Source organism: Protopterus annectens, chromosome 6.part0 (genome assembly GCF_019279795.1).
Source record: "Protopterus annectens isolate FY-2018-M chromosome 6.part0, PAN1.0, whole genome shotgun sequence".
Lineage (NCBI taxonomy): Eukaryota > Metazoa > Chordata > Ceratodontiformes > Protopteridae > Protopterus > Protopterus annectens.
This window is the reverse complement of record NC_056737.1, coordinates 426,811,820-426,838,959: the sequence shown is the minus strand read 5'-3', so window position 1 is coordinate 426,838,959 and position 27,140 is coordinate 426,811,820. Positions and strand designations below refer to the sequence as shown.

Genomic DNA, 27,140 nt, shown 5'->3' with positions numbered 1-27,140 from the left:
CAGTACTTATACCGTCTACAGCTCTGTGCATCATTATAGAATATTTTTTCTTCTGAGAGATATGAGGGCATTATAATGCAGTGCTAGTACACAACCTGGGTTTCTGCAACTCACTGGCATGGAAATCACAAAGTAGAGTTAATTAGCGGTATAAGTGTTGGTCTTATAACATGTATTACCAGACACCCTTTTTAACTCACACACCGGAACACAATTCCTAACACTCTGCAAGGCAGGGTTTTTCAAAATGTGTTTGAGCAGCACACAGTATAACTTAGAACATGCAGCCACAACCCTGTACATTGCATTTCATTTGTCCAGCTATGCCAACTTATCCTTACGGCCCTGGCATATTGTGAGGAAATTTAGTTACTTAGGAAATTATAACATTTTTCTGTTTTTCTCTCTCTCCAAAGACTACAGATGTTTGAACTTCCACTGCTTGTCAGAAATGTTCTGAAAAACTTTTCCATTTCATTTTGTTTTAGTTAACAGTGACCTCGCATGTTGAACTTATGCAAGGACTTCAGTATGAAACTTTTTTAAAACTTTTTTCCTTTTAATTAAAAAAAAAAAAAGTAAAGTAAAGATATAGCATAAATAAATACATTCAGACCTTTGATATTGGTGCAGCCATTAAATAAAATCTACAATCCTGACGTATCTGCAAAAGAAAACTTTTTTTCTCTGATCACAAATTATTATTTTAGTAAATTAATGTTCTTAGAGTCTCATGACTTTTTACAAAGTAAGCATTTTCACTGTTCTCCCGAATGACAGAGAAACAGCCACTGATGAGGTGGGAAGCACTTTGGTAAATAAAATAAATAAATACTTTCATTCATCAACTTTACACAGTTGGTAATGTTCTGCATACACCTAGTTAAATTAACAGGAAAAAAATCAGTATGTGTCCTTAGCTTTTCATAGCAGATTTTTGTAATACTTGTTTTCCTTGATGGCACACAAACAGAAAAAATGAAGAAACTAAATACTGTGCCCTAGCTTCATAAACAGAAACAGAAAAAAAAACAAAAAAACTAAATACTGTGCCCTAGCTTCATAAACAGAAACAGAAAAAAAACAAAAAAAAACTAAATACTGTGCCCTAGCTTCATAAACACAAACAGAAAAAAAACAAAAAAACGAAATACTGTGCCCTAGCTTCATAAACATACATACTATACTGCTGTAATGTTTTCCTCATGGTAAAGTTTCTTGCTGTGTTCTTTGTAACCTGGATTACTACCACTTGAAAGCAAAAACAAGGCCAGCTGCTGGTGTGATATGACCATGTAAGCATACTTTTTTCCTTGTTTCATGATGCAAACAAATGCTTTTGTCACCTCTAACAGGCTTAAAAGTGGAAAAATGATGGTTATACATCTTAAAAAATACATCAAGGTAAGGCTACCTGCAAGGTACTGGAAATAAAAACAGTAGCTACAAGTACCATCCCATCCCTCCTACAAGTAATAATAGAAAACAAGTACAGCATTTTAATGAATGGACCAGCTTTCTCAGATAAGCACCATCTTTGCATGAAAGGTATTTGAGAAGGCTCTGGCTGTTAATGGAATTTTCTAGTTTAAACATTTTTAGGAATGTTAGATGTGGCATTTCCCACCCCATTTAATGATCTGTAAAGACAAACATTTACTGTTGTCTTGCCTCAGAATCATATGGGTAACACTCCTTGCTACTCTTGGACCATTTTATACTGGACACACACAGCATGATGCTTAAGAAAAATTACGCAACACTGGCAATTTCTGTCACATAGGACAACAGATAAAGCTGGCATTCTGCACAATAGGTGATGTGACCTGGATTCTCTCCAAGAAATGCCTCATTAATTTTAAAGGAATGTGCACTGATCATCAAGATTATATCAAGAAAAAAATTAAACATTTCATCTAAAAGCCTTCATAAACTGCATGCTGTACAAATTATCTCATTTGCAGTTACTGCTAGGGATTGGACTTGTGTTTAATGTTCATCCTATGAATGGATTAGAACTGACAAATTGCAAATCTAGAAGTAGGTGAATAGTCAGCTAGTCCTCATGCCTTTTTTTCCAAACCTATTATAGTACATATTTGTAACAGTGGGTTATGTTCACATAGGTACAAATCCATTACACGCAGAACAGCAGACAATAACAGAGGATATGAAAAAGATGCGACAGCAATCATATTGTAGTGCTAATGTACATATCAATGGTTTGGAATGGAGAGTCATACAGTGAGAGTTCTGAAGGAGATACATTTCTGGTGATATCCCGTGATGTCTTTCCAGTCTGTACAGTTCCAACACTTCATCTCTGGCCTCAAAATAAATATGCTGCCTGTAGTCAAGGTTTAAAGATGGTAAAGTAGCACTAACATAGTCAAATGAAAATGTATTGTTATTTCAAAGTTTGTGAAATTATTTGTGTCTATAGACCATTTCTTGTACCAAAATAGATAACACAATTAACACCTCGATGTGAAACACTTTCTTTTCACCAATGATCTGAGGAGCATATGTACCCGTCTGTTGTCTGGATTCAAAAGTGAGCACGTATTTTGGTTACAAAAGAGATGTTTCTTGACATCCTTTGGTAAGTTTACAATTTTAAAGCTGATGAAATTTCAGTTTAATAATATCTTGCAAAGAGCTAAAAGTCATAAAAAGTCAAGAAAATGTAGTATGGAATCTGAAAATATAAAACCTTGAATTACCTTTATCAGTTTGCAGTTTACTGTCCTAAGCAAGCTATTAACATTTTGTCATTTCTAGATAATTTAGTGGTAGATAACATTACAATTTAACATCAATAACAATAGCAAACAGCAAAGCAGTCATATGACTTCCATCTTCCATCACCAGACTTCATGCTCAGGGCCGCACTTCAGTTGCTGGGTCTTTGTCGTAGATATAGCTTCCAACACCACCAGTGTTTACTCCTGCAATAAAAATGGTTGAAATATCAGAATTTGTATGTCAAGTCATGAAATACAAGAGGTTGCTTATCTCTACCATCTGTACTTAATTTTAAGCAATACAGTGTACTGATTTGAGCACTGCATTTGGATTCAGAGGATCTCAAATCTACAACTAGCTACAAAGGTGTGCATTAATTATTTGACCATTTTTAAGTATACTGCACAACTTACTGGTCTAAAAACCACCCTCTTTACTGAACTAGGTTCATAGGTAGGTACTAGGCTATTGGCCCTAGGGCCTAAACAAGCCTAGCCAAAAAGGTAACCTGGCTTTCGCCACCCAAGAAAATTATTTTCCTGTGCCCTGTCAAGCAGAACCACAGAAGTGATCTCCGGGGTGAATTTCCTATTACCCATCCAATCATCAAAATTTTTCTTGAAGAGTGCTAATGAGGAGCTCTGTTTGACATAGATAGGTAGTCTGTTCCAGAGTGTGGGAAGTCTCTGGGACAGGAATCTATCCCTCCAGCATGTTCTGTTTATTGTGGTGACAAGGTTTAGGTCCCTAGAGCGTGTAGCTCGGAGGGATTGGGATTTCTTTAAGTGGAGCATGTCCAACAGCTCTGGGTTTGACATAGCTTTGTATGTTAGGCAGAGATCGCCTCTGAGTAGGCGATATGTGACAGAGTAAAGCTGGAGTTTTTTGAGATGGTCTGCGTAAGGCATCTGTTTGAGGCCAGTAATCCTCTTTGTGAGGTATTTTTGCGGCCTTTCCAGTTGTTGTAGATGTCTTGTTAGGTACATACCAAAAGGGGTGTTGTACTCTATAATGGGTCTAATGAGTGATGAGTAGAGGTGAACAATGACCTCTTTTTTTCTGGATGAGAAACCTTTTGTGATGAGGTGTGCCATGTAGAAGGATTTTCTGACCACTGTGGCGATGTGATTATCAAAGGAGAGACTACTGTCCACCTGTGTCCCAAGGTCTCTTATCACACGTTTGGTGTTAAGTAGACTACCGCCTATGTGGTAGTTCATGGGTACAGAGTTTTTACCAAAGGGGATGACAATGCACTTTTTGGCATTGAGCTTGAGACCATGTCTTTGATAGCAGGTATCTGCCGCAGTGAGGCCTTTTTATAGGATGTCCACATCGTTAGGAGGTGCGATTATGGCTCCTAGTTTGCAGTCATCTGCGAATTTAGTTAGCCAAACACCTTCTGTGTTAGCCTGTACTTCAGAGAAGTAGAAACCAAACAGGAGAGGACCCAGGACTGAACCCTGTGGTACTCCACTTGTCACTGGTCTGAAGTCTGACTTGGAGTCTGCTACTTTCACAGTGTGGGTTCTGTCAAGGTAATAGTATTTCCACCTTCAAAAATGCTGCTTTGAGACAAGTAATTTAGCAATAAACCAGGTTTGTGTATAAGGCATTGGTAAGCCACCATTAGCTACATCCACCATACAATGGTGTTATTTAAAAGAATAAACAGCTTGCCCTTTTTACCTTTTTTAAAATAATGCCACAGTATAAAGGAACTCTGTTTTCCATGTTTCTAAGCTGACGGCAGTCTACAAGAAAATTCAGAGATGAACTGTGCAAGTGCTTTAGTTACACAACAAAATACATGCAGAGTATATCTCTTTGAAGTGTTTGGAACAACTGTGCTGTTCTACTTGCTTTTCAAATTTTTATTTAACACTACCTGGTTTTGGCCAACTGTGTAGTTCTCTTCATCTTGATGAGGATGTTTTGAGTTGGTTCGCCACCTCAAAGACTTTAGACCCAAGGCTTCCAGAAGCTTTGCTTTATTTAAAGCCATAGGACTAAAAATGTCCTTATCAGGATGAGACTGCCACTACAAATGCTCAAACATCCTTTTTAAGGATGAAATAAGCAAGACAGAGGGTTTGCCGAGAAATGTAAAAATATACAAATGTCATTAGGATAAGAAGATCTATACAAGTGGACAAAATGCCCTCTACAGGGCATTACATACAACAGGACAACCTAATACAAAAAGATTAAAATAAAAACATCCTCATCAAGATGAAGAGAACTACACAGTCAGCCAAACCGCCCTCTGTAGGAAGTTTTAGGTAAAAGAGAAATCAGTGTGTACGTGTATATGCATGTATATATGCATGTATATATATATATATATATATATATATATATATATATATATATATATATATATATATATATATATATATATATATATATATGTGTGTGTGTGTTTTATATAATTTATGTCACCTTTTTCATGATACACTGTTGACACCCCCCCCCCCCCACACACACACACACACACACACACACACACACACAAACACACACACATACACAAATTTTACTTTTTCTGTTCTCAGAGCTGTTGCTTGCTCATCAAGCACGCAGTGCCCTTCCCCTCATCTGGTGCCCCTCAACTCTAAGTTGATCATCAAAACAAAATAAAGTACAATACCAATATGGCACTCATCTAAGACTCGGGAGCATGGCATCCCTGTTGTCCTCAAACTGTCCCCTCAACTCTAAATTGAGCAGCAAAAAATAAATAAAATAAAATAAAAAACTAAATAATATAAAAAATGGTCCACTCTCAGATCTGGCACACCGCATCTCAGGTTAAGGAGCAAGCCAGGTCAGCTGTCCTCAATCTGCACCCCTTAGCCTCTCATACAAGAAGACTAATAATGTCCCTTTCCTTTGCAAATGATTTGCTACAGCTAAATACAACACTGAAGCTTCAGTCCTAACAGAAATATGCATTACTGGCATTCAGTTCTGAATGCCAGCACTGCATTATTCCACACATGGAATGATGAAGGACGTCAGCAAATCCAGTACCAGCATTCACTGAATGCCAGTACTGAGGTTTGTTCCCCTGACATCTTGTGCAAGGTATGGTTGCCCCTTCACCCCTCCTTAGCTATGCCCCTGCCTGTTCTGATCTACTCTTCTTTATCTTTTGAGTATACCTCTCAACCTCATAGCGCAAGAAATCTGGACAAGACCATTAATAAAAGTGGGACAAAGGCCCAAAAATAGGGACAATTTTTAAATATTGCTTTTACAAACTTAGAAAGTTGAGAGAATAATAAGTTTTGCATTAGCATGAATTTTCTGTAGGGTATGAAGTCCGAAACTCAAACGTCTGTCATTATTTTCTAAGTTATATCTTCAATGATTTGCCACTAATTTTCTAGAAAACCACAATTTTATGAAAAATGGACCAAAAATATGAGGTAAAAATCTGGACATTTTGCAAAAGTCTGTACAGTTGAGAGGTATGTTTGTGAGTTCCCCTGCTTTGCCTGTTAATCCCTTGTCATCTTTGTTACAGATCTGTTTGTTTACAGTAATATATTTGACTTGGCTTCTCTCACTCTCTTTTGAATACCAACTTCCATATTATACTGGCTTGTGTCAAAATCCTAACTTCATTCACTGTGCTTTTTTGGTTAAAATGCATATTAGTACTTTATCTCTTCCTTGATAAAAGAGAATGCATCCACAGATTTTTAGCAAAAAGATAGCCAGATACTCCTACTGGACCCTGTTAACAAGTAGACTTGGGCTGATGTCACTATCTCCCTTTGTAGACTCTATATCTTTCAACAAGGTATTTATACAAACTAAAATCTCCAAGATCTTGAAAAAGAGCAGGTTCTCATGTCTAATCACCTTGTGTTATCAAAAACAAGCCATTAAAGCAGTAAAATCAAAGCTCTTACCTTTGGGTCCAAACAAGATTCCATAGCAGGGTTTATGACAGTAAGGCTGACCATCATGCTGAAAAGAGAAACAAGTAACACTAATTACCATGCCCCTTAACAATACATTGCATAATTGCACATAAATGTACGACTAGTAAGCCTTGGGTTACTGAATAAAAAAAGTTATTTTAATATAGGCCATGGTGAAGATCTGTAGCCAGTAAATTTGTCAGGTTGTTTAGCTTAAGTGGCACTTGCTGTATCACACAGATCACTGTACTTCCTATCTATATACCTATTCCAGGTAAGACTTGTAACATTAGCTCACATGCATGAAGTAAGCAGACTAGAGCACAAACTGGGACAAACAAGTCTAATGACCATGTCCAGAAAAGAGAGTTTACATCCTTTTTCCCTACGAGCAGACCATTCACAATCAAAGATATAATATAACCCTGCATCATTAATCAGCCTTTATTTATTTGACTTTGGCCGATTAGTCCACTTAACCAGGTTCATTTTTTCAGTGAAGAGCCTGAGAGAAAATTTCCCCAAATTCAGGATACCGTCCTTCACTCGTTTTATGCAATAAGGATTATAATTATTCTTTTTCTTAAATTCTTCATAGAAAAGGAAAAAAGGATAATATCAGATGCAATATTTAATTCACAGAAATGTTTCTCTGTGGTATCAATGAACCTGAACAATATTAGACTTTCACCTATAATGCAGCCAGATTATTATTCTTACGAAGATATTTTATCACACAAGCACAGCCTAAGCAATACATTTAACTGTCGTTTGAGGCTGGAAATATTACACATTTTATGTGTACTTATGCATTATGCAGACCTCGAGTATTCCAACTACACAACAAATAAAGCCTCAAGCACACGTTACTTCTCTACTTAGTTCTTGGCTTAATTTTTAAGGCAGTTTGCTAAGACGTTGTTCTTATTCATCCATTCTCTGATACCCACTTTATCTCAGCTAGCTCACTGGTTCAGACTGGTGAAGCCCTGACCATGATGTAGATTACCCAGGAAAAATTAGTAACCCAGGAGCTGGTAAGGAAGGGAGATGACAAGGTAGAGCTTACTCATCTCTTCTAGGGAGGAGGGGGGCTTTGTACCCCAGGATACATACTCCACCTACAGTGGCTACTGAAGGCCAGAGATGGATGGAGGGGCTTGCCTACAAATAGTGGGGCTATCGGGGCATCTTTACTCATGAAAGTGGATTACAAATTGCAGTCATGCTCAAGAGGAAAGCTGGAACTTAACACGCGAAATCATTTGATGGCTACCTGAATGGTGGCCATACTGTTCTGTGCTTTCACCTCAAAGGGTAACAAAGCAGTATAGTACCCATTGCAGTTACATGACAGTCAGTAGGCAAAGAAGTGGTGGAAAAAAACACTTTAGCCTATTCAGGGTTCTGAAGGGGGAGCACACACTGGCACTCCATAGGTGTAAGACAAAGGAACCAGCTCTGGGCACATTTTAGTTATTTCCTTGTTCTATAATATATTTTCTTGTATTTTCCATGGTTCTGAATACCTGAGCTGCATTATAAACTGTATGAGTTTATACTTTGCTTACTGGATGAGATTAAGGGGTTAGTGCTTTAGAACTACAATGCACCATCACTCCCAACACAATACCATCTTACAAAACTAATTATTTTCTGTAAACATGCTTACTTGACATTCTCAGGTGCAAAATCCAGTAAGCAATGGTAAGTAATTTAAGCAAACTAGAAACGGACACCATGTCATTTAATCCTGTTGGCCAACTAGCATTCAAATAAATCTGATCATTAAATCAATTTAAATGACATGGTGTCCGTTTCTAGTTTGCTTAAATTAAAAGCCGATGATAGATAAAATGTCATTCTTTATCACTAGAAACGTGGTGTAATGTATAAATTTCAAATAGTAAGATGGATGTAATGCAACATTCAACAGTGCTGTGAATGTCTCTTTAAGGAACATGTATTTTTAAACTTGTAGGTTCCTGAATTTTTAAATGAATCACGTGGGGGTGTTTATTTGATGTCATTGGCTGCTGGTAGTTATGACACTGGTATAAATGTTTGGGCATGTTTGTAAAATGGTGTCTGAAGAAGTTTGGTGATTTTAAACCTGACGACAGCGCTTACCAATAAATGGTATTTTACTGGATTTTGCACCTGTGGTTCTCATCCTTTGCTGCTAACATTTTGCACTTCTGGTTGGTGAAATTCTGCTTTACTCGATATTCTTCTAAGTCAAGCTCATAATAAAGCATAACACATACTTAAAACAGAGAATTAGCCACAGGCAGAGTAACTTAACATTGAAAAGCTGAATCTTCAAATAGTTTATTCTGTGTGATGTTGAGCAGGGGCAGTTGTAGTTAGAGTTACCAAGGTAGTAATCACATATGGACTTGGCTTTTTACCACAGAGTTCAGGTTATGCTTACCAACCATAAGCATGGCCCAAAGTTCTATCATATTATGTGGGTGTGCTGGTGTTGGGAGTTTTGGGGTTGGGACAGAATTCCCCACTGATATTAATCAGTATTATGGAACCATCTCGGACCATACTCATGACACAAGTCCACAAGATGTCTTTATACTATTTATCTTGTCACATGTATATAATCTGTATGGCAATCAATCTGCAAAATCTTTATATCATATGTCATTCTTTTATTAACTGCAGAAAAACATTTGCCTTTCACAATATACCGGCACATCGAACATGAACCACATGGTGTACAATCAGCTGGCACTGTCCCAGTAATGTCTGTCTAGACTTCACAAACATATTATGACCCTTCTTATAACAGACAAAATGTTCCACTATACTTCTGTTTGTTCTATAACTGTATTCACATTGGGCGGCAGACTTCCCCCAACTCCTTATCTGCTTTTATAATATGCCAAAATTTGCCATGAATCCTCTCATCTTAAATCTTAAATAAATTAGTACCAAATGCAATAGTAAACCTAGGGGCAATGGTCTCTGAATTATTCATTTTTTGTTTACTTAAGCCTGTTGATAACTGTTTCGGATCTAAGCCCTAAGTGCTATTTCAGGCATTTTCTTTACTATATCATCCAAAGAAATCACTCTCTCCCCCATGGTCATTACATATTATAGATACCCTGACAAACCGTGAGAATTGAATATTTTCTATAATAAACATAGGATTACAAGTATAATAAGATGACAAGGCATTTCTGCTTAACAGTTTCCTAAATAGTTTCAGTGATCCATCATTCTGCTTACTAGCCAGTACATCCAAAAGAATCCATCTGCTTCAAATCATAATTAACTGTAAATTGTAAGCCAAATCTATTATTGTTAAGAAATACTAAAAATAACTACAACTGTTCTAAATCTCCTGTCCACAATAACTGCAAATCACAGAGGAACATATCACTGTGTCACAAACAGATATTATTAGTTGAACTATATAATGTGGATATTATATTTTGTATGTGTGTATAAACACACACATATATACGTGCGTGTATACACACACACACACACACACACACACACACACACACACACACACACACACACACACACACACACACACACACACACACACACACACACCCTTCTGGACTTCCCTTGGGAGCATCAGAAGCCACTGAACATCAAAAAATCTACTGTACAACAGAGATGTATTGAATGTGTCTGGCATTATGCTAATAATGCAATTAATATGTTCAGCTTTACTCATGAACCAAGGTATTATGGCCAACCTATCCATCAGCAGACAATGCTGAGGTTTACATGTGGATCATGTTTATAATGTCTCTCTCTCTCACATGCGCACACACACACACAGATGTTGTGCAAGAAATATAAGAAAATGTGTGTACTATTCATTAATTTGCTGCCCAGCAATATGGATACACATCACGTTGACAAGTAGGTGTCACTGTTGCACTCACCTACATGCATGCCCTACCTTTATGAAATAGCACTGTATTACTGTAATGACTCTGACCTGCTCTTAAGTAATGCTATGCTCCCAGTGTATAACAGCTTATCACTAGTCCATATTGATGACATCACTGTAAGCCACATTAGTCAATGTAATCAACAGTATGGCAGATTCAGTTTATGCAGTATATCACATCACCATGATGCTTGAATTCTGAGCCTCCTGTCTGATGTTTTCTAATATTCACTGGGCCAGACTCCAAACTGATCTGCTAGCAGATAGGTTGGCCATAACCATGAATTACTTGGAGATCAAGTCTTCTGTAATCTGACCCACTGGTGCAAGCCTGTTTAAACTTAGGCTTTACGCCGAACTAAGTCCCTTAGACCAAAAGCAAATCTTTCAGAGTCAGGGCAGACTCGTACTGAGTAAATCACTTACAGTGACAAGTCTTTTGGAATTGGGCCCTATATGTAGGTACTTTTGTCATTTGCCTCACCATGTCTCCTTATGGTTATTTGGTCAGGTATACTGAACTATTGAAGACTGTTGCTTTACATAGTTACTGGTATGTCAGTCAAGGATTTCTTACCCATCCTTGCTCACAGAAAAAGATAAATTTAGCACACTGCTCTGTTCCAGTTTTTGTGGAATCCACCCTAATCTTCAGAAATTGAACAAAATGTTGAATTATGTGTTTGTTTCTCCTCTACTACAGAAGAAAGTTTTTCCATTAATTTCATTGAGCAGAGAACATCTGTTGTAAATCTAAAATACACAGGGATCTGTGTGCTTCTCAACTTCAAACACTCCCCCCCCCCCCCAAATAATTTTTGTCTGCATCATTCTTTCCAGCCTATAATCATTTTTGGCATGGTAAACAATGAATGCAGACTTATCCATGGTTTGTGACTGTTAAAATTTAGGAATATGTACAAATCTACAGGAAATATTTGATTAGGTAGACTGCTATGTATTTTCTTAAATATTTGAATTCTGTAGTTACCAACAACAAGCATTTCATATGTGCGTTAAAAACTGTTCTGTTTTTTTTAAACACACAAGCCCATTTCATAAGCTTCCTAAAAAGTGATGTTACTTAACCAGACAGATGCAAGTACATCAGCCACTTCTCAAACAAAACACTCAAGAAACTTAATTCCAGTTCCGATGTTTGCATCCTTAGCTTGAAACTAATTAATTTTCAGAAACCTGGTAGCCTGCCATTTCCAGCTCTACAAACAAATATGTTTTTACCTGATAAGGTTATCCTCAACCTGGCTGACCAAAAGAAAGACATAATTATGCCTGAAGTCTGTCAAGGAGCCTCTCCATTTTGAAAAATTGTCTGCACAAGTTCCACAGGACAAGCCCAGATAAAAGAATATTGTTAATCTTTTTACAACCTTTTTCCATCTGGTGGCTAACAGGCTATGATTTAGTTCTGTATAATTAAAAATAAAACCACACCAACCCAAGTACGCTGTAGGTTTCAGTGGCAGATAATCCAAATTATATGCTCTGTTGAAGATTATACCTCTGCAGCTCCAACCCTTCAAATCAAAAATATACAAAATTCCAAAATGCCAAAACCTGGCTGAGCTTTGATTTACACCAAAACTGGCCCATTTCTTCATACAACTTCCCAATCCACTAAAAACAAAGCAGAATTTCCTCTGCAGTTTGAGTTTCTCTTGCCAATTACTGCTCTTCTCTCATCCGTATCCAGAATCAGGACCACCTTCTCAAAACAAAGACGTTTTGAGAAGACTGTGTTTAACTTGTGAGAAAGTTCATTATGGGTTCAATAAACATTCACTATGGATTCACCAGATCCTTTCACCCCCTGCTTCAAGCAGCACAGTTCGGCCCACCCCCTGCTTCAAGCAGCACAGTTCGGCCCACCTGATCATAAACAGTCCAATGTCCATTTTAATTCTTCCAGTATAACATCTTTCCAAAACATGCCTACACGCAGTTTTTGTGCTGTGAAACAATTGTGCTCAAATGTGGGATGAAACAGAACAAAAACACATTTGCTCAGAAGTTAGGAATGCACTCAATCACATAGAAATAAATGGTGCCTCTCAAACTTATAGAGAGGAAAAAAGATTACTGCTACACAAAAATTCTATGTGGACTACTTAATTCAGGCAACATCTGCAGTTACACAAGTAGCAGGTGATGGGTGTTTACTTCCTGTAAACAGACACACACACACACACACACACACACACACACACACACACACACACACACACACACACACACACACCTTCCTCTACATTGTATATGTTGCCACTTGTACAGCAGCAGATTTATACTTCACTAGTACATTAGGCAGTGTCATTCTCACAAACAAGTAAAAAAATATTAATAAATATATTTACCATGGCACTGAAGGCATCATAAATTACAGTACATGGCAATTAAAAATAGTGTACAGCTTCATAATGTGCATTTCAGTCCTGACCACCAGTCTATCCAGTCACAACCCCTTTTTCTCCATTTTTGCACATGGGGTTAGGGTGTCACTTCAACAGTGACAATCTAATGCCAAGGTTTACATCGCCGGGTGGCTAGCCCTGCCGTGGTAATTCTTCCACACCACACACTAACATTTATTGACAATTTAGTGCGCCCAATTCATCTACTGCATGCTTCTGGAATGTGGGAGGAAACTGCAGCACCTGGAGGAAAGCCATGCAAACACAGGGAGGACATGCAGACTCCACACAGAAGGTACCTCAGCCAAGAATTAAACCAGGGAACCTCTTTCTGTGAGGTGACAAGGCTATCCATTCTGCCACTGTACCATCGCTGTCCCGACCATCAGAAGCACTCTAATAATTCCCTACCTCAACAGATCTGCTTGCAATTATTTGCCTTTCCCCTACAGAAAAAATATATTTCTCCAGTCTTCACACACTCAGCAGTTCCACAGGTGTTTCAGTAAACCCAGTCCAGCCTTCACAAGAAAGCAAATGATTACAATCTGTAAATATAGAAGCACAGGTTCTGCAGCAAACATTCATTCTGTTTTGTGTCTGTATCAGTAAGGACACTAATTGAAAGCAAAACTTTTTTATGACAACTTGATTGTATGAAGTCTGATTTTTGGTCTTAGCATTACAGAGTAAACAAGACGTCTGTCTAAAACTACTCATAAAGGTAGAACAAACAAGAAAACATCCACTACAACATATAGGAAAATGTCATAAAAAGTTAACATGGTTTTGCAACAGGCATAGTAATGAATGTGTAGACATCATTTGGTTTTTAGCCCTTCTAGGCTTTGACGCCTTCATTTTTAAGGCAGGAAGAGGTGAAATGCGATCATTCATACCGGGTGGGGTACAGGCATTCAGTTTTAACTGTCATATAATTTCTCTAAATTCTAACATATTCTCCCAATCCCCACCCATGTTCACTGGGAACCACCTTTTCCAGGACCCAAATCTTAAAATCTGCCTGTGTGCACACCAGACTGTGCCTATACAGGGCATTAGTTTCTCTTTTTCTATTAATTCATACACACGTCTCAAATTACGTTCGGTTTTACCAACGTAATATGTCCAACAATATTTACAATAAGCGAGATATACCAGCCCTTTCGAATAACAGCTGTTATACATCAAAGTCATAATAGCCTTTATTTCTAAACTGACAGTTAGCCATAAAAGTGCATTGGGAACACCTTCCACACTTGTGCCCCCATTTTATTGTCCCATTGATGGTACTGCTCTTCTTCTTTTCCAGTATTTCCTTAAGACTATAATTTCTCTTACAGCTGTGCCTCAATTGTCTGTTAAATATATCTAACCTACTGGGCATTCTTTGAAACATACCCCATACGCTAGTTATGGTTTTCTTTATCCACCATGTATCTTGGTCAAAGGTCATTACTAAATAAGGTGTAACAGGTGATGTCCCTGAAACCAAACCCTGTTCTTTTGTTATAGGTTCCCCATAAAGTAAGGGTATATACAAGTTTCCCCATCCTTGTTACACTTGTTCTATAATGGGTCTAATCAATTCATCCAGGTACCCCTCTTTCTAAAAAAAAAGGGAATGAACATAATCTAACTCCTGTACAAAATCATCCTTTTTGGATGTCATCCTTGCAACTCTTACATCTGTCTCTTCACAATATTATGTTTCTGAAAATAGGGATGACTACTTTGGTAGTGTAACAACGGTTATAAGCGGATGAAAGCGCTTAACAGTTGTTTATGTGGATTTCAGTTTCCTATATTGTGGTTTGTGTTTATTAAATATATTTTTGGATTAACACCATCTTTGCCTTATTTGAGTAAGCCTGCACGCTACTTTTCTAAACCTAGCTGGGACGGTGAGTTGACCGTCTTGTTACATCAGTTCTGGTGTTGCTGTCTGCTTTTGATTTTTTACTTTGGTAGTGTAGGTAAGAGTTGAAAAAAACACCTTTTCCTATAAACCTTGGATGTATATCTATTATTATCCAAGTCTTTTTCTTTGCAGACATCCAAGTAATTAATTTTGTTCAATCCTATTTCGTGGGTAAAAATTAAAAACTCTGTGGTGGAATTCAAGAATTCAGTAACATTGGGAATCATCTCAAGGGGTCCCTTCCACACAATAAAAAAATCGTCCAAAAAACAAAAGTACCTAGAAATATAATCTTTATACATGGAATCAAATACATGATGGATTTCCCACTATAACATATTTGCAAATATGGGGGCACAGAATGAACCCATGGCAACCCCATCAAGTTGGTAGTACAGCTCCCCCTGAAAAATCAAAAAAATTATTTTTGAGCACCAGCTCCATGTTTTCAAGTACCAACCTAAAATCAGCTGAAGATAGAAATTCAAACTCTAACAACATGTATTCAAACCATTCTAGGCCTTTTTGGTGTGGGATAACAGAAAATAAATCCTTGACATCCACTGTCACAAAAATAAATTCAGATTTAAAACCTCTGAACATCCTATCTTGTGTAAAAAAAATCCCACAAATCTATAAGAATGTGTGGGTATTTGCACTGGTACTGTTTTAACGATTTTAAAAATGATTTTAGAGACAACTGGCTTTTTTGGACAATTTACAACATTACCAAGACTTGGACTTCAACTTATGGCTCAACAAGGGTTTTGTGTTACCAGAGCATATATCCAACAATACAGAGGAGAATCATTCGACATACACAGGAAAATGTAAGAACTTAAAATCTAAACTTACAAAGTACAGGAACCTTATGTTAGATAATTGGTACCTGACTATCTTAAAACTATCCAGGTGCCTAAAGGTTTATGTATCCTGAAGTTTCCTAACAATTTAGAACCTGGTACAGCCTTTTATAAAGAAATTGTGTGGATTTTAAATGGTTGTGGGTTAGCTCTTGTGAAGGCTATTATAAATAATAACAGTTATCATTGTCAGTTTAAAAACAGACTTTAATAGACTGTACAAAGAAATTACTGATGACTTACTTTTTACTGTTGATAAATACAAACGTGATTATAGGATTGCATTATAAGATACCGATAAAATAATTTCCAAGAACTAAACTAAGCTAGAAAGGGACAATAGAGAGTATTCTCAAGGGTGGGCCTACCCCATGGGGGGGGGGGGATTACAAAAGGGGTAGAGAAGAAGAAAAAAACCCTGGTAGATTTAACCAAGGTTAACATTTTGTGAATTCTGACAATGGGGTGAACCATGGGGGGGTTATTCAATATGACACCTACTATGATGAAAATGATAATGTTAATAATGTCCCATTAGGGATGAATTTATCCGAGGAGGTCCAAAAGGATTCAGAACTTGACATCCCAGCCATCTTATACAGAGTTACAAGGAATTATCCTCGATACCGGGGGAGACAGTACCACAGATAAATCATGGATTATTGCGTGGCAGTGTGAGTCGCGACCAAATTGTTTTGCCCAGTGAGTTAAATTCAAATGCAGGTGAGGGGCCATTGGACCCAATACACAAGATTTGTGAAAATTAAATTAACAGTGATTCTGGGTGTAATATTGTGATTACAAAGGACAACTTTCACATTTACAACTACATGGATTTAAGGGTGGATGATAATTTCTTCTCTTTTCAAGAAAGGTTTCACCTTTGTACTGAGTAAATGTGGATAAGTAGCCAATACCATTCTTGATATAAAATTGTTCGAGAAAATTAAATTTGGAACACCTGTATCATAACCAGCTAGTATGTCAGTTTACTAACATGCTGGTTAGGAGGAGTACTTTTAATCCCCTTCCTAACCAGGAACTATTCAATTCTGAACCACTTGTTATTTATGAACTTAGAAAAGAGTTCAACAAACAAAGATGGTTTAGAAATAACGTAACCAGAGAAGAAAGAAGGGTGACAGAATTGACTAACACAGTTAATATGAGAGTGATGAAACCTGACAAGGGGAATGGGGTGGTGTTGAGGGGGATGGGGTGGTGTTGATGGATAATATGGACTACTACCAAAATTGCGGAGATCCTAAACACCAATAATAGGTATACTGTGGGGTCTAGAAATGAATTTAATATAGCTTATAGCAAGATTGATTGGATTTTGGATGATAATTTAAGCCAAGGCCTTTTCAATGATCAACTACATCATTTTTTGAAGGTCACAAAACCCTTCATACCCAGTATGTTTGGGATCCCTAAGGTCCATAAGGATGTCAGAAACTCACCCCTTAGACCTATTGTCATCTCTGAGGGTTCAAAAACACAGCCCATGGCAAGATTTGTGGACACAAAATTAAAACAGAAATCAATGCAAAATACCCACACATTCTTATAGATTTATGGGATTTTTTTATACAAGATAGGATGTTTAGAGTTTAAATCTGAATTTATTTTTGTGACAGTGGATGTCAAGGATTTATTTTCTGTTATCCCACACCAAAAAGGCCTAGAATGGTTTGAATACATGAGTTTTGATTTCTATCTTCAGCTAATTTTAGATTGGTACTTCAAAACATGGAGCTGGTGCTCAAAAATATTTTTTTGATTTTTCAGGGGGAGCTGTACCACCATTTGATGGGGTTGCCATGAGTTCCTCCTGTGCCCCCATATTTGCAAATATTATGTTATATTGGGAAACCCACCATGTATTTGATTTCATGTATAAAGATTATATTTCTATGTACTTTTGTTTTTTGGATGATATTTTTATTGTGTGGAAGGGACTCCTTGAGATGTTTCCCAATTTTATTGAATTCTTGAATTCCAACACAGAATTTTTCATTTTTACCCATGAAATAGGATTGAATAAAATTAATTGCTTGGATGTCTGCATAGAAAAAGACTTGGAAAATTACAGATTTGCATCCAATGTTTATAGGAAAAGGTATTTTTCCAACTCTTACCTACACTACAAAAGTAGTCATCCCTCTTTTTAGAAACATAATATTGTGAAGGGACAGATGGTAAGAGTTGCAAGGATGACATCCAAACAGGACAATTTTGTACAGGAGTTAGATTATGTTCATTCCCTTTTTTCAGAAAGAGGGTACCCAGATGAATTGATTAGACCCATTAAAGAACAAGTGTAACAAGGATGGGGAAACTTGTATATACCCTTACTTTATGTGGAACCTATAACAAAAGAACAGGGTTTGGTTGCAGGGACCTTTGACCAAGATACAAGGTAGATAAAGAAAACCATAACTAGAGTATGGGGTATGTTTCAAAGAATGCCCAGTAGGTTAGATATATTTAACAGACAATTGAGGCACAGCTGTAAGAGAAATTATAGTCTTAAGGAAATATTGGAAAAGAAGAAGAGCAGTACCATCAATGGGACAATAAAATGGGGGCACAAGTGTGGAAGGGGTTCCCAATGCACTTTTATGGCTAACTGTAAGAGTTTAGAAATAAAGGCTATTAAGACTTTGATGTATAACAGCTGTTATTCAAAAGGGCTGGTGTATCTCGCTTACTGTAAATATTGTTGGACATATTACGTTGGTAAAACCGAACATAATTTGAGACCACGTGTGTATGAACATAAATTATGACATTAACAGAAAAAGAGAAACTAATGCCCTGTATAGGCACAGTCTGGTGTGCACACAGGCAGATTTTAAGTTTTGGGTCCTAGAAAAGGTGGTTCCCAGTGATAGGGGTGGGGATTGGGAGAATATGTTAGAATTTAGAGAAATTATATGGCAGTTAAAACTGGATGCCTGTACCCCACCTGGTATGAATGATCACATTTCACTTCTTCCTGACTTGAAAATGAAGGCGTCTAAGCCTTATGTGTACACATTCATTACTATGCCTATTGCAAAACCATGTTAGCCTGTTTCCTATATGCTGTAGTGGATGTTTTCTGGTTTCTTCTACCTTTATGAGTAGTTTTAGGGTTTGAACAAGATCTTTCATATACATTTATATCCTGATACATACTGAAAACAAAAGTACTAAAAGTACAAAAACTGTTTTTAAAAAAAGTGTTTTATACAGCGAGCACTAAACTTTAACGATACTGTTTTTTTAATTCTAGTTTATTGGCACTATTTGCATAATTAATTAATTATTTAATTAATGTTTTATCCAATGGAAGATGAGTAATGTACTATAAAAATGGGTGTAGAGAAGGGTTCTGTTTATTCTGATGCAGTCTTCTGTAAGAAGCTGAAAGCGCTTAATCTGTTGGTTTAATATCAGAACCATTTGTTTTGTTTTTATTGTTTGCCTCACTCTGGTGCCTACTTGTTGGAGGAATTAAACTTCAGTTTTTATCCGTGTGAACTGGTGTTTCTGCTGATACTATCATGCAGTCAACTGCTGAGGAGGGACAGCCTTTATAGGAGCACTGTGTGACTGGTTTGTGTTTCTAAAGGTTTTATTTCCAGCAGTTGCACTGCTGACAGCTAAGGCTCTGGAAGGGAAGCCAGCATCAAACACTACTTTTTTGGTCCCAGAGATCAGGAGTTTCACATCACGCATCACCCACTTCTCCTTTTATGTCAACTTTCAGTAACAGACATTTGCACTTATGTTTGCTGCTTATGAATAAAGATGAAATCATCATACAACATCACTTAAAAAAATCTGCTGTTGCTTCTAAGACCGTCCTAAAAGGTAGACAAGTAAAAATAATTTGGCAACTGTTAAATATCGGTTTAATTGATTGGATGCAATTCTCTTTAAGAGCTTACTTTGAAATTTTCACTTTGTATTCTATTTAACTATCTATGTTTAAGGTATTAAGACGTACTTAATTTAATGGAAATCCTAGATCATGCTGCTAGCAACCAACAGCAGACACTTAACTTTTAACCTGTCTTGCCATCATGATCTCTGGGAAATAAATGTTTTTTTTTTCCACTTGCATCAGTGCATAGGTGTTTATGCAGTTATACATAAAACTGCTGTTTCACACTTGCATCATTTGGTTCTAATGCAGAGAAAAATTAATTTTATGGGATGCTTCTTCCTCACATCCCTTGTACTCACACAAAAGATTTTAATTCTGAAATTTCACAGTGAAATTTGCTATTATCTCTGACTTTCACAACTTCTAATTTGGTTATCCACACTACATCATCTCCTTAGTTATCTTAGGTTATAACAAAGCTGTAACAACACATTGTTTGACGGAGACTTTCTTGTGCAATTCCATGGGAGCTAATGACCTCACCTCAGATTATCACACAAGCAAAACAATATTTCATTATACAGGAATGCTGGGAAAATACTGATGAAAGCCAAAGTAATAGGCTGAGTGCTTCTGTTTTCTATCTTCAAACTCAGAGGTGTCACAGTTATCACTTCACGGATGTATTAGATGACCTCACATCCCTTAGTTAAGCTGGTTTACATAACTAAATAAGTCAGAAAAGGGCATTAAAGTGAAAGACTTCCTTTTTCTTTCATTCATATCGTTACTGTATCCTGGTGGATATCATTTTATATGCTGGAGATATGGCTGAAGCAGCAATGTACAAAGTCAGTATACTGTGCATGGTATTAAAGTAGGCTATGTTATGTATCACTAGTTTTGTTTTTGGCAGAACATTTTTTGCTAACATTTAACGATTTGATGCAAAAATATGAATGTTGTTACAGAAACGTAGCACAAAAGATGAAGAATAAACTGCCTATCAATTGTATTTTAAAGTTGAAATAAAAGTCAGTACTGTTAGCAATAAAAATGTAGGCCCTGAAATAACTGGATAAATAGAAGTGATTCCAAGTAAATAACATAATAATGTCAAGACGCTACTATCAATATGCCCATATTACAGTAGTACAACAATATTTCATTCATCAACTATGGTTTGGGTAGTACAACAAATTTTCATTCAATGTTTTTTATCGCCATTTTGTTTAGGAGGAATGTTACTATAAACAAAGCAAGAGTAAAACCACAGAGGAGGTGAAAGTTAACTTACATCTATAAGCAGACAATCCAAACTCCAGGTATATCTAAGAACAAAGATCAGTGTAGTGTGCAAACCCCCCCCCCCCACAGTAAATTAAATACAATTCTCCTTACTCTCCTTCTCATAACCACCCTTACAAAGGGTGTTATCTTGCTGCAGTCTGGTGGATACCGGAGGGTGACCAACACTGGGGCGTGTGTGAGTCTGCATATTTCTGTGCATGCACACCAGCATTAACAGACTAAAGTCTGTGGTGGGCAGGAAAGAAGGACCTCATACCAACCCTTCTTGTAACTCAGGCAGATCCCACTGAGGGCAGATGACATAGTGGCTTTAAGGACATGAAAATGGCAAAATGAGAAAAAAGTAGCAAAAGTATGAAAAATGGCTTATTTAACTAAAATGTGCATGTTTATTACTAGAACATGAAGTACCTGTCCACTTTAGTGTGATATGTTGTGCCAAAGTGTTTGGGCCATAGAAGTTAGCCATCAGCTCTGAGTCACTGCATGTTGTACTTATTGCAGTTTTATAGGTTTTTGATGTGGAGTTTCTACAATTTTAATAAAGATTTGGCATTAAGTAATACAAATTCTGGCTCTATTTCTGTTTTGAATATAGAAATAGGAGTTTCACATTCAGACTCTGAGACTAAATAGTTTTACTTCAATAAATAATGTTTTCAAACTGCAGATTAACTTAAAGGTTTGGGGAGCTGCTCTTATACTACTTACATGCACAAAATTTACCAAGTTACAGACTTACCCAGGACTGCATATACAAATGTACTGTAACAGTAGCATTAGGACGATGCAGCATAAGCATCTGTCTATTTATAAGCGACAGTCATGGATATCCAGGAAGAACGGCTATAACATGAAAAAGAGCTGGAAGGGATGCCAGCCTGACACAGGACACATGCACACTACACACAACTCACTTAAAGGGAATTGTATCAACACCAAGTCACATCCCCACATGTCTAGGATCTGGAAAGATCCCCGAGCTCCTCTCAGAAACTTGGAATCAAGGATAAAGAATCCATGTGGTAGAATCCCCTAGCAAGAAATGAACTGCAGAACTAAGCAGTGTAAGGCAGCAATGCCGACCACTGCATCACACATTTTCATTTTGTTAGCACTTTTTTATGCTTCGCTCCTTGGCGTGTTCTTCAGGATAAGTCCCTTACAGTAACTTGTGATTGCCAACTCAATAACTCCTTTGTACCACCTTGGCTGTTCTCCCTTACTGCTTCCCTTAACTAGTCTGGTATTTCCCTGCATTGTTTAAGCATCCAGCCTGATAGCACAGGATCAAGATGTTCGGTTATGCTGTTAAATCACCTAGGGACACATTAAGTGAGTTTGGTGTCACAAGGACAGGTTGGGGGTAGGTAAGCTAAATTGGTTGATGGCCAGCTCACCCATTCCAGGATGGGGTTCTAGCCAACATAACACTGACCTCTTATGGGTGGGAGGTTGGCATAATGGTTAAGGTGTTTACCTAAAAAACAAGGTGCCGGGTTTGATTCTCACATGGGGTAATTGGTTTGGCTTAAAATGGTCCACAAGGGCAGTTAGCCTAGTACTAACCTATGAACTTTAAAGTTCATACAGCAGACTTCAGTAGCTTATAATACATATATCATTCCCGATGGCATGCTTGGCTTGCATACATCTAGGGGAAAATGCACACAAGCACTGTATGAAAGAGATGAATGGAAAATGGTTAGATATAAAATGAAAAATCTACCTGTGATCTAGAACCACTTCACAATAGATTTCTACCACAGGAAGTTTCAAAATCAGTATTAGGCCCATGTAGGTAGATATCAGATGGACTTTGGCAGAGAACAGGAGGCGACAGCAATGCTGAAGAATTATTACTTAGGTGCTTGGGGCCACCAATTACTGATTAAAATACAAACAGTAGAAAGTGAAGCCCAAGAGAGATTCCGAGGAAATGAGGCAGAGGTGGTTTGAAAATGTTTGTTTACTTTGACTAATTGTGTGTTCTTTCTTCATATATTTGCTCCTGCTGCACAGCTGTAACAGTGACATCAGTGTCACATGCATGCTCCCACTTAATTTATGAAATTTCACTTCAGGTCACCATAAATATGATGAACATGTCTCTCCCTTTCTCTATTCCATCGGTCAGAATTTTGTTTTGGTATTTCCATGACCTCCAATAAATATGCCTGCCCTTCTTGGAAGGGATGCTAAGCTATCATGTGGAAAACCACTCTCATCAAAACAAAGGTTCATTTTCATTTTCAAATCCTCCCTGTAATCTCTTTACTCTAACTACATCTCTGTCCCTCAGAATATACTAAATACAACAGACCCAGCAAATCCAAAAACCTGCTAAAGACCTGTCAAAACAACTGGTTATGGTCATGCTCCTCACCAGGGTGAACTTATTTGTTCTCTTCCCTTCCTCTGCCCACCCTCAAACTCTTCTCCCACTTACTACTCTGATGTTTATACAACTTTAAATAAAATTGTATTGTATGTTGTTGTATGCAACTAGAAAAACATTACTGAATCATATTCCTTTGTATAGTTTGGCTTCTTTATGTTCTGTATAATTTTTATATTCTGTAGAATTTATCTGTATAATTTTTACATTCTGTAACATTTTTCTGATCTGTACTGGCTTGTGCAACAATACTGTGTACTTGTATGTGGAGCGTTTCTCCCCGAGCTTCCACTGAAAATGAGCAACTAGCCCAGTCAGACTCCATGGCAAAAAAGATAGTAAGCAAAAATAAAATAAATAATTCTAGCCCAGATATCTGCAAAATCTACACCTTTTTTTTGTGATGAGCTCACCATATTGGTGGCCAAAGAAATAGACCTCAGATCTCAGAAAAGCCATCCTACAAGAGAGAAAGAGGACAAGATGACTGCTGAAGACAGTGACCCACCACACTTATCAATGACCAGTAACAAACTACAGCACAAGAAAGAACTCTGCATTTCACTGACAGAGTAATGTGATCAAGTGCCTTAGCCTTCACCTCATTTTCACAATAGCCAGCGCTGGGCAGGTCCCTCGGTGCAAGAGCCAGCGCTGGGCAGGTCCCTCGGCACAACAGCCAGCTCTGAGCAGGTCCCTCGGCACAACAGCCAGCTCTGAGCAGGTCCCTCGGCACAACAGCCAGCTCTGAGCAGGTCCCTCGGCACAACAGCCAGCTCTGAGCAGGTCCCTCTGCACAACAGCCAGCTCTGAGCAGGTCCCTCTGCACAACAGCCAGCTCTGAGCAGGTCCCTCTGCACAACAGCCAGCTCTGAGCAGGTCCCTCTGCACAACAGCCAGCTCTGAGCAGGTCCCTCTGCACAACAGCCAGCTCTGAGCAGGTCCCTCTGCACAACAGCCAGCTCTGAGCAGGTCCCTCTGCACAACAGCCAGCTCTGAGCAGGTCCCTCTGCACAACAGCCAGCTCTGAGCAGGTCCCTCTGCACAACAGCCAGCTCTGAGCAGGTCCCTCTGCACAACAGCCAGCTCTGTGCAGGTCCCTCTGCACAACAGCCAGCTCTGTGCAGGTCCCTCTGCACAACAGCCAGCTCTGAGCAGGTCCCTCTGCACAACAGCCAGCTGTGAGCAGGTCCCTCTGCACAACAGCTAGCTGTGAGCAGGTCCCTCTGCACAACAGCCAGCTCTGAGCAGGTCCCTCTGCACATCAGCCAGCACTGAGCAGGTCCCTCTGCACAACAGCCAGCACTGAGCAGGTCCCTCTGCACAACAGCCAGCACTGAGCAGGTCCCTCTGCACAACAGCCAGCACTGAGCAGGTCTCTCTGCACAACAGCCAGCACTGAGCAGGTCTCTCTGCACAACAGCCAGCTCTGAGCAGGTCCCTCTGCACAACAGCTAGCTGTGCGCATGCCCTAGGCACAACAGCCAGCTCTGAGCATATCTTTATGTATAGCACCCATCTCGGACCATGTCTTTATGCACAACACCTAGCCCTGTGCATGACTTTATGCAGAAGCATGTATCTATTAAATACCTTAGGCTCACTCAGATTGTTTCTAACCAAGTGGCTGGTGAATCCAGATATCTAGTTTCAGTGCTGTCTACGTGAAGTTTATGTCTCTCCTGCTTGCATGACTACTACTACATGGTTATTCCAGTTTTTCCAGTTTCCTTCTATTCTCCATAATTTACTGACTGTTCTGTAAAAGACCAGATAACGTATCTATTTAACAAATAAATAAAAAATATATAAAAAAAAGATGTGATTTAGTGGATGCCACTCTCACCAATGGTCCTGTTACACAGGTTTTCCAGTTTGTTTGGCAAAGTCCAGTGATATGCTGCATAGGATGCCTTCTGAAATCCAGGTGGGTTAAATGTATTATTATACCCCTTAATGTAAAACCAGTTGTTCATAAGAAAACATAAGCAAACTCTAGCTGTATGAATTCAGAATTATTGACCAAAACAAAAAGTCCACAAGCTATAAAACCTTCTAGTAAAAGCAATATAAGTGATAAAAAGAAAAAAACAAGATAAGAGTAAGAAATAAAAACCCATGATGTCAAAGGCAAGCAATGGGGCTACGCTGCTACTTTAGTTACTAAGTCTGTATACACATGCAGCAAATTAATAATGATTATGATAACATATGACAAAAGGCATGGTAGTTTAGCAAGATGCAAAATATTGCAGACTTGGATCTTCATAACTTAAGAATAAGTGATTCCTAAAAACAATTTTGAGCATGAATGAACAAAACAAAGAAAATTGTTTTTGAAAACTGAGTAAAACATCATCATAAATATTAGGAAAGATTAGTAATAATTTTACAAGTGTGACAGTTAAAAATATCTCTAACAATAACTCCAAATAAACATCACTGACAGTTTCATTAACACAATTCACATTAGAAATGCTGAAACAAAAAAATCCAAGATTATTTTTTCTTGTAAAAAAAAAAAAAAAACAACAGAAGCCGAAAGAAAGCTTTGTGATTTTAAAGCAATAAAATAAATATTTAAGAAATCAACAACGTCTCTAAACTTTACACTACAAGGAAAATGTCTTGTCCAGAATCATATGACCCTCTTTACTCCTGTCTGCATGAAGTACATTTCGTACCTGTAGTATTTACTGCCAGACATTATCTCATCTGCCAATAATCTGTTTCCTAAGGACTCACTTTGAATGACTGATTCTTGTTGTCAGGATTCTGAAAACATTTAAGTCAGTTACTCTGTTTAAGAACTCACCCTCCAACCCCAGAAAAACTGCGTTGCAAAAAAGGTTCCACAGGTGTGACTTTGTAGATAAAAGGTACAGCAGTCGTAGCTTCTGCCATACACAATGGACTCATAACTACCTCACTTCATTCAAAAGTCTATAAACAATGCACTACTATGCAAGATGACTCACCAGTGAAAAGTTACAATTAATGTATGTCATGAAAGTCTGACCAGTTCTCATGTTGGTACAAGAATGAAATATATGGGTGGGTTCCGAAATCCTCTCTGCAATCTAAGTTACTCAACTGTAATTCCAATCTGGAAAGCAACATTGCATAGAATTATCTTTGAGATGTTTAAGTAAGGCTTTCAAAACACCACCCTGCATGTGGAAATCGCCGTTTCATATTAGGAGAAGCTGGGTGTGTTATCAAAACACTGCAAAGCAGTCATGGGAAAGTGACTGACATACACCCAGGAAAGTGTACAAATAAGGAAATGGAAAGTACAGTTGTGTACACTTACCATAAATGTAGATGTTAGAGTGTATTCACTGTTGCAGTCATCACACTTGGGTTATCTGCGTGCAGGTAGCCCTCAGTCGGCCCGAATACAAGAGTCTTAGTATTTCTGCATTTGATGCTGTTGCTTCTTCCATGACGTCAGGTCGTCAGGGGTATAAAATCAGACACCCGACTCCATTACATCAGTTTTTCTTGCTCCAAATGTCAGGAACCCCCAAACAGGGAGCTAGTATATGGTGTGGAAACCACCACCAGTAAAAAGTAAATACCAATATCATTAGGAATAGCCATAGAGAGGAGAGATAGAAAGACAGAGAAAACCAGGGGCTGGAGGGAGTGAAACCAGGACTGCAACAGTGAATACACTCGAACATCTACATTTATGGTAGGTGTACACAACTGTACTGTGTTCTTCATG

General features: G+C 38.0%; 1 protein-coding gene across 1 annotated transcript in view; it reads right to left on the bottom strand.

Annotated features, from left to right (window-relative positions):
• Window positions 1-397: 397 nt before the first annotated feature.
• LOC122803852 (cysteine-rich protein 2-like) overlaps window positions 398-27,140 on the bottom strand; it is a 415,299-nt gene continuing 388,556 nt past the window's right edge. The window contains exons 8-9 of the mRNA XM_044073534.1: window positions 6,666-6,723; window positions 398-2,948 (exon numbers count right to left, since the gene is read on the bottom strand). Coding sequence (XP_043929469.1) covers window positions 2,881-2,948; window positions 6,666-6,723 — 126 coding nt within the window. The 3' untranslated portion in view covers window positions 398-2,880. The remainder of the gene's footprint in view (window positions 2,949-6,665; window positions 6,724-27,140) is intronic.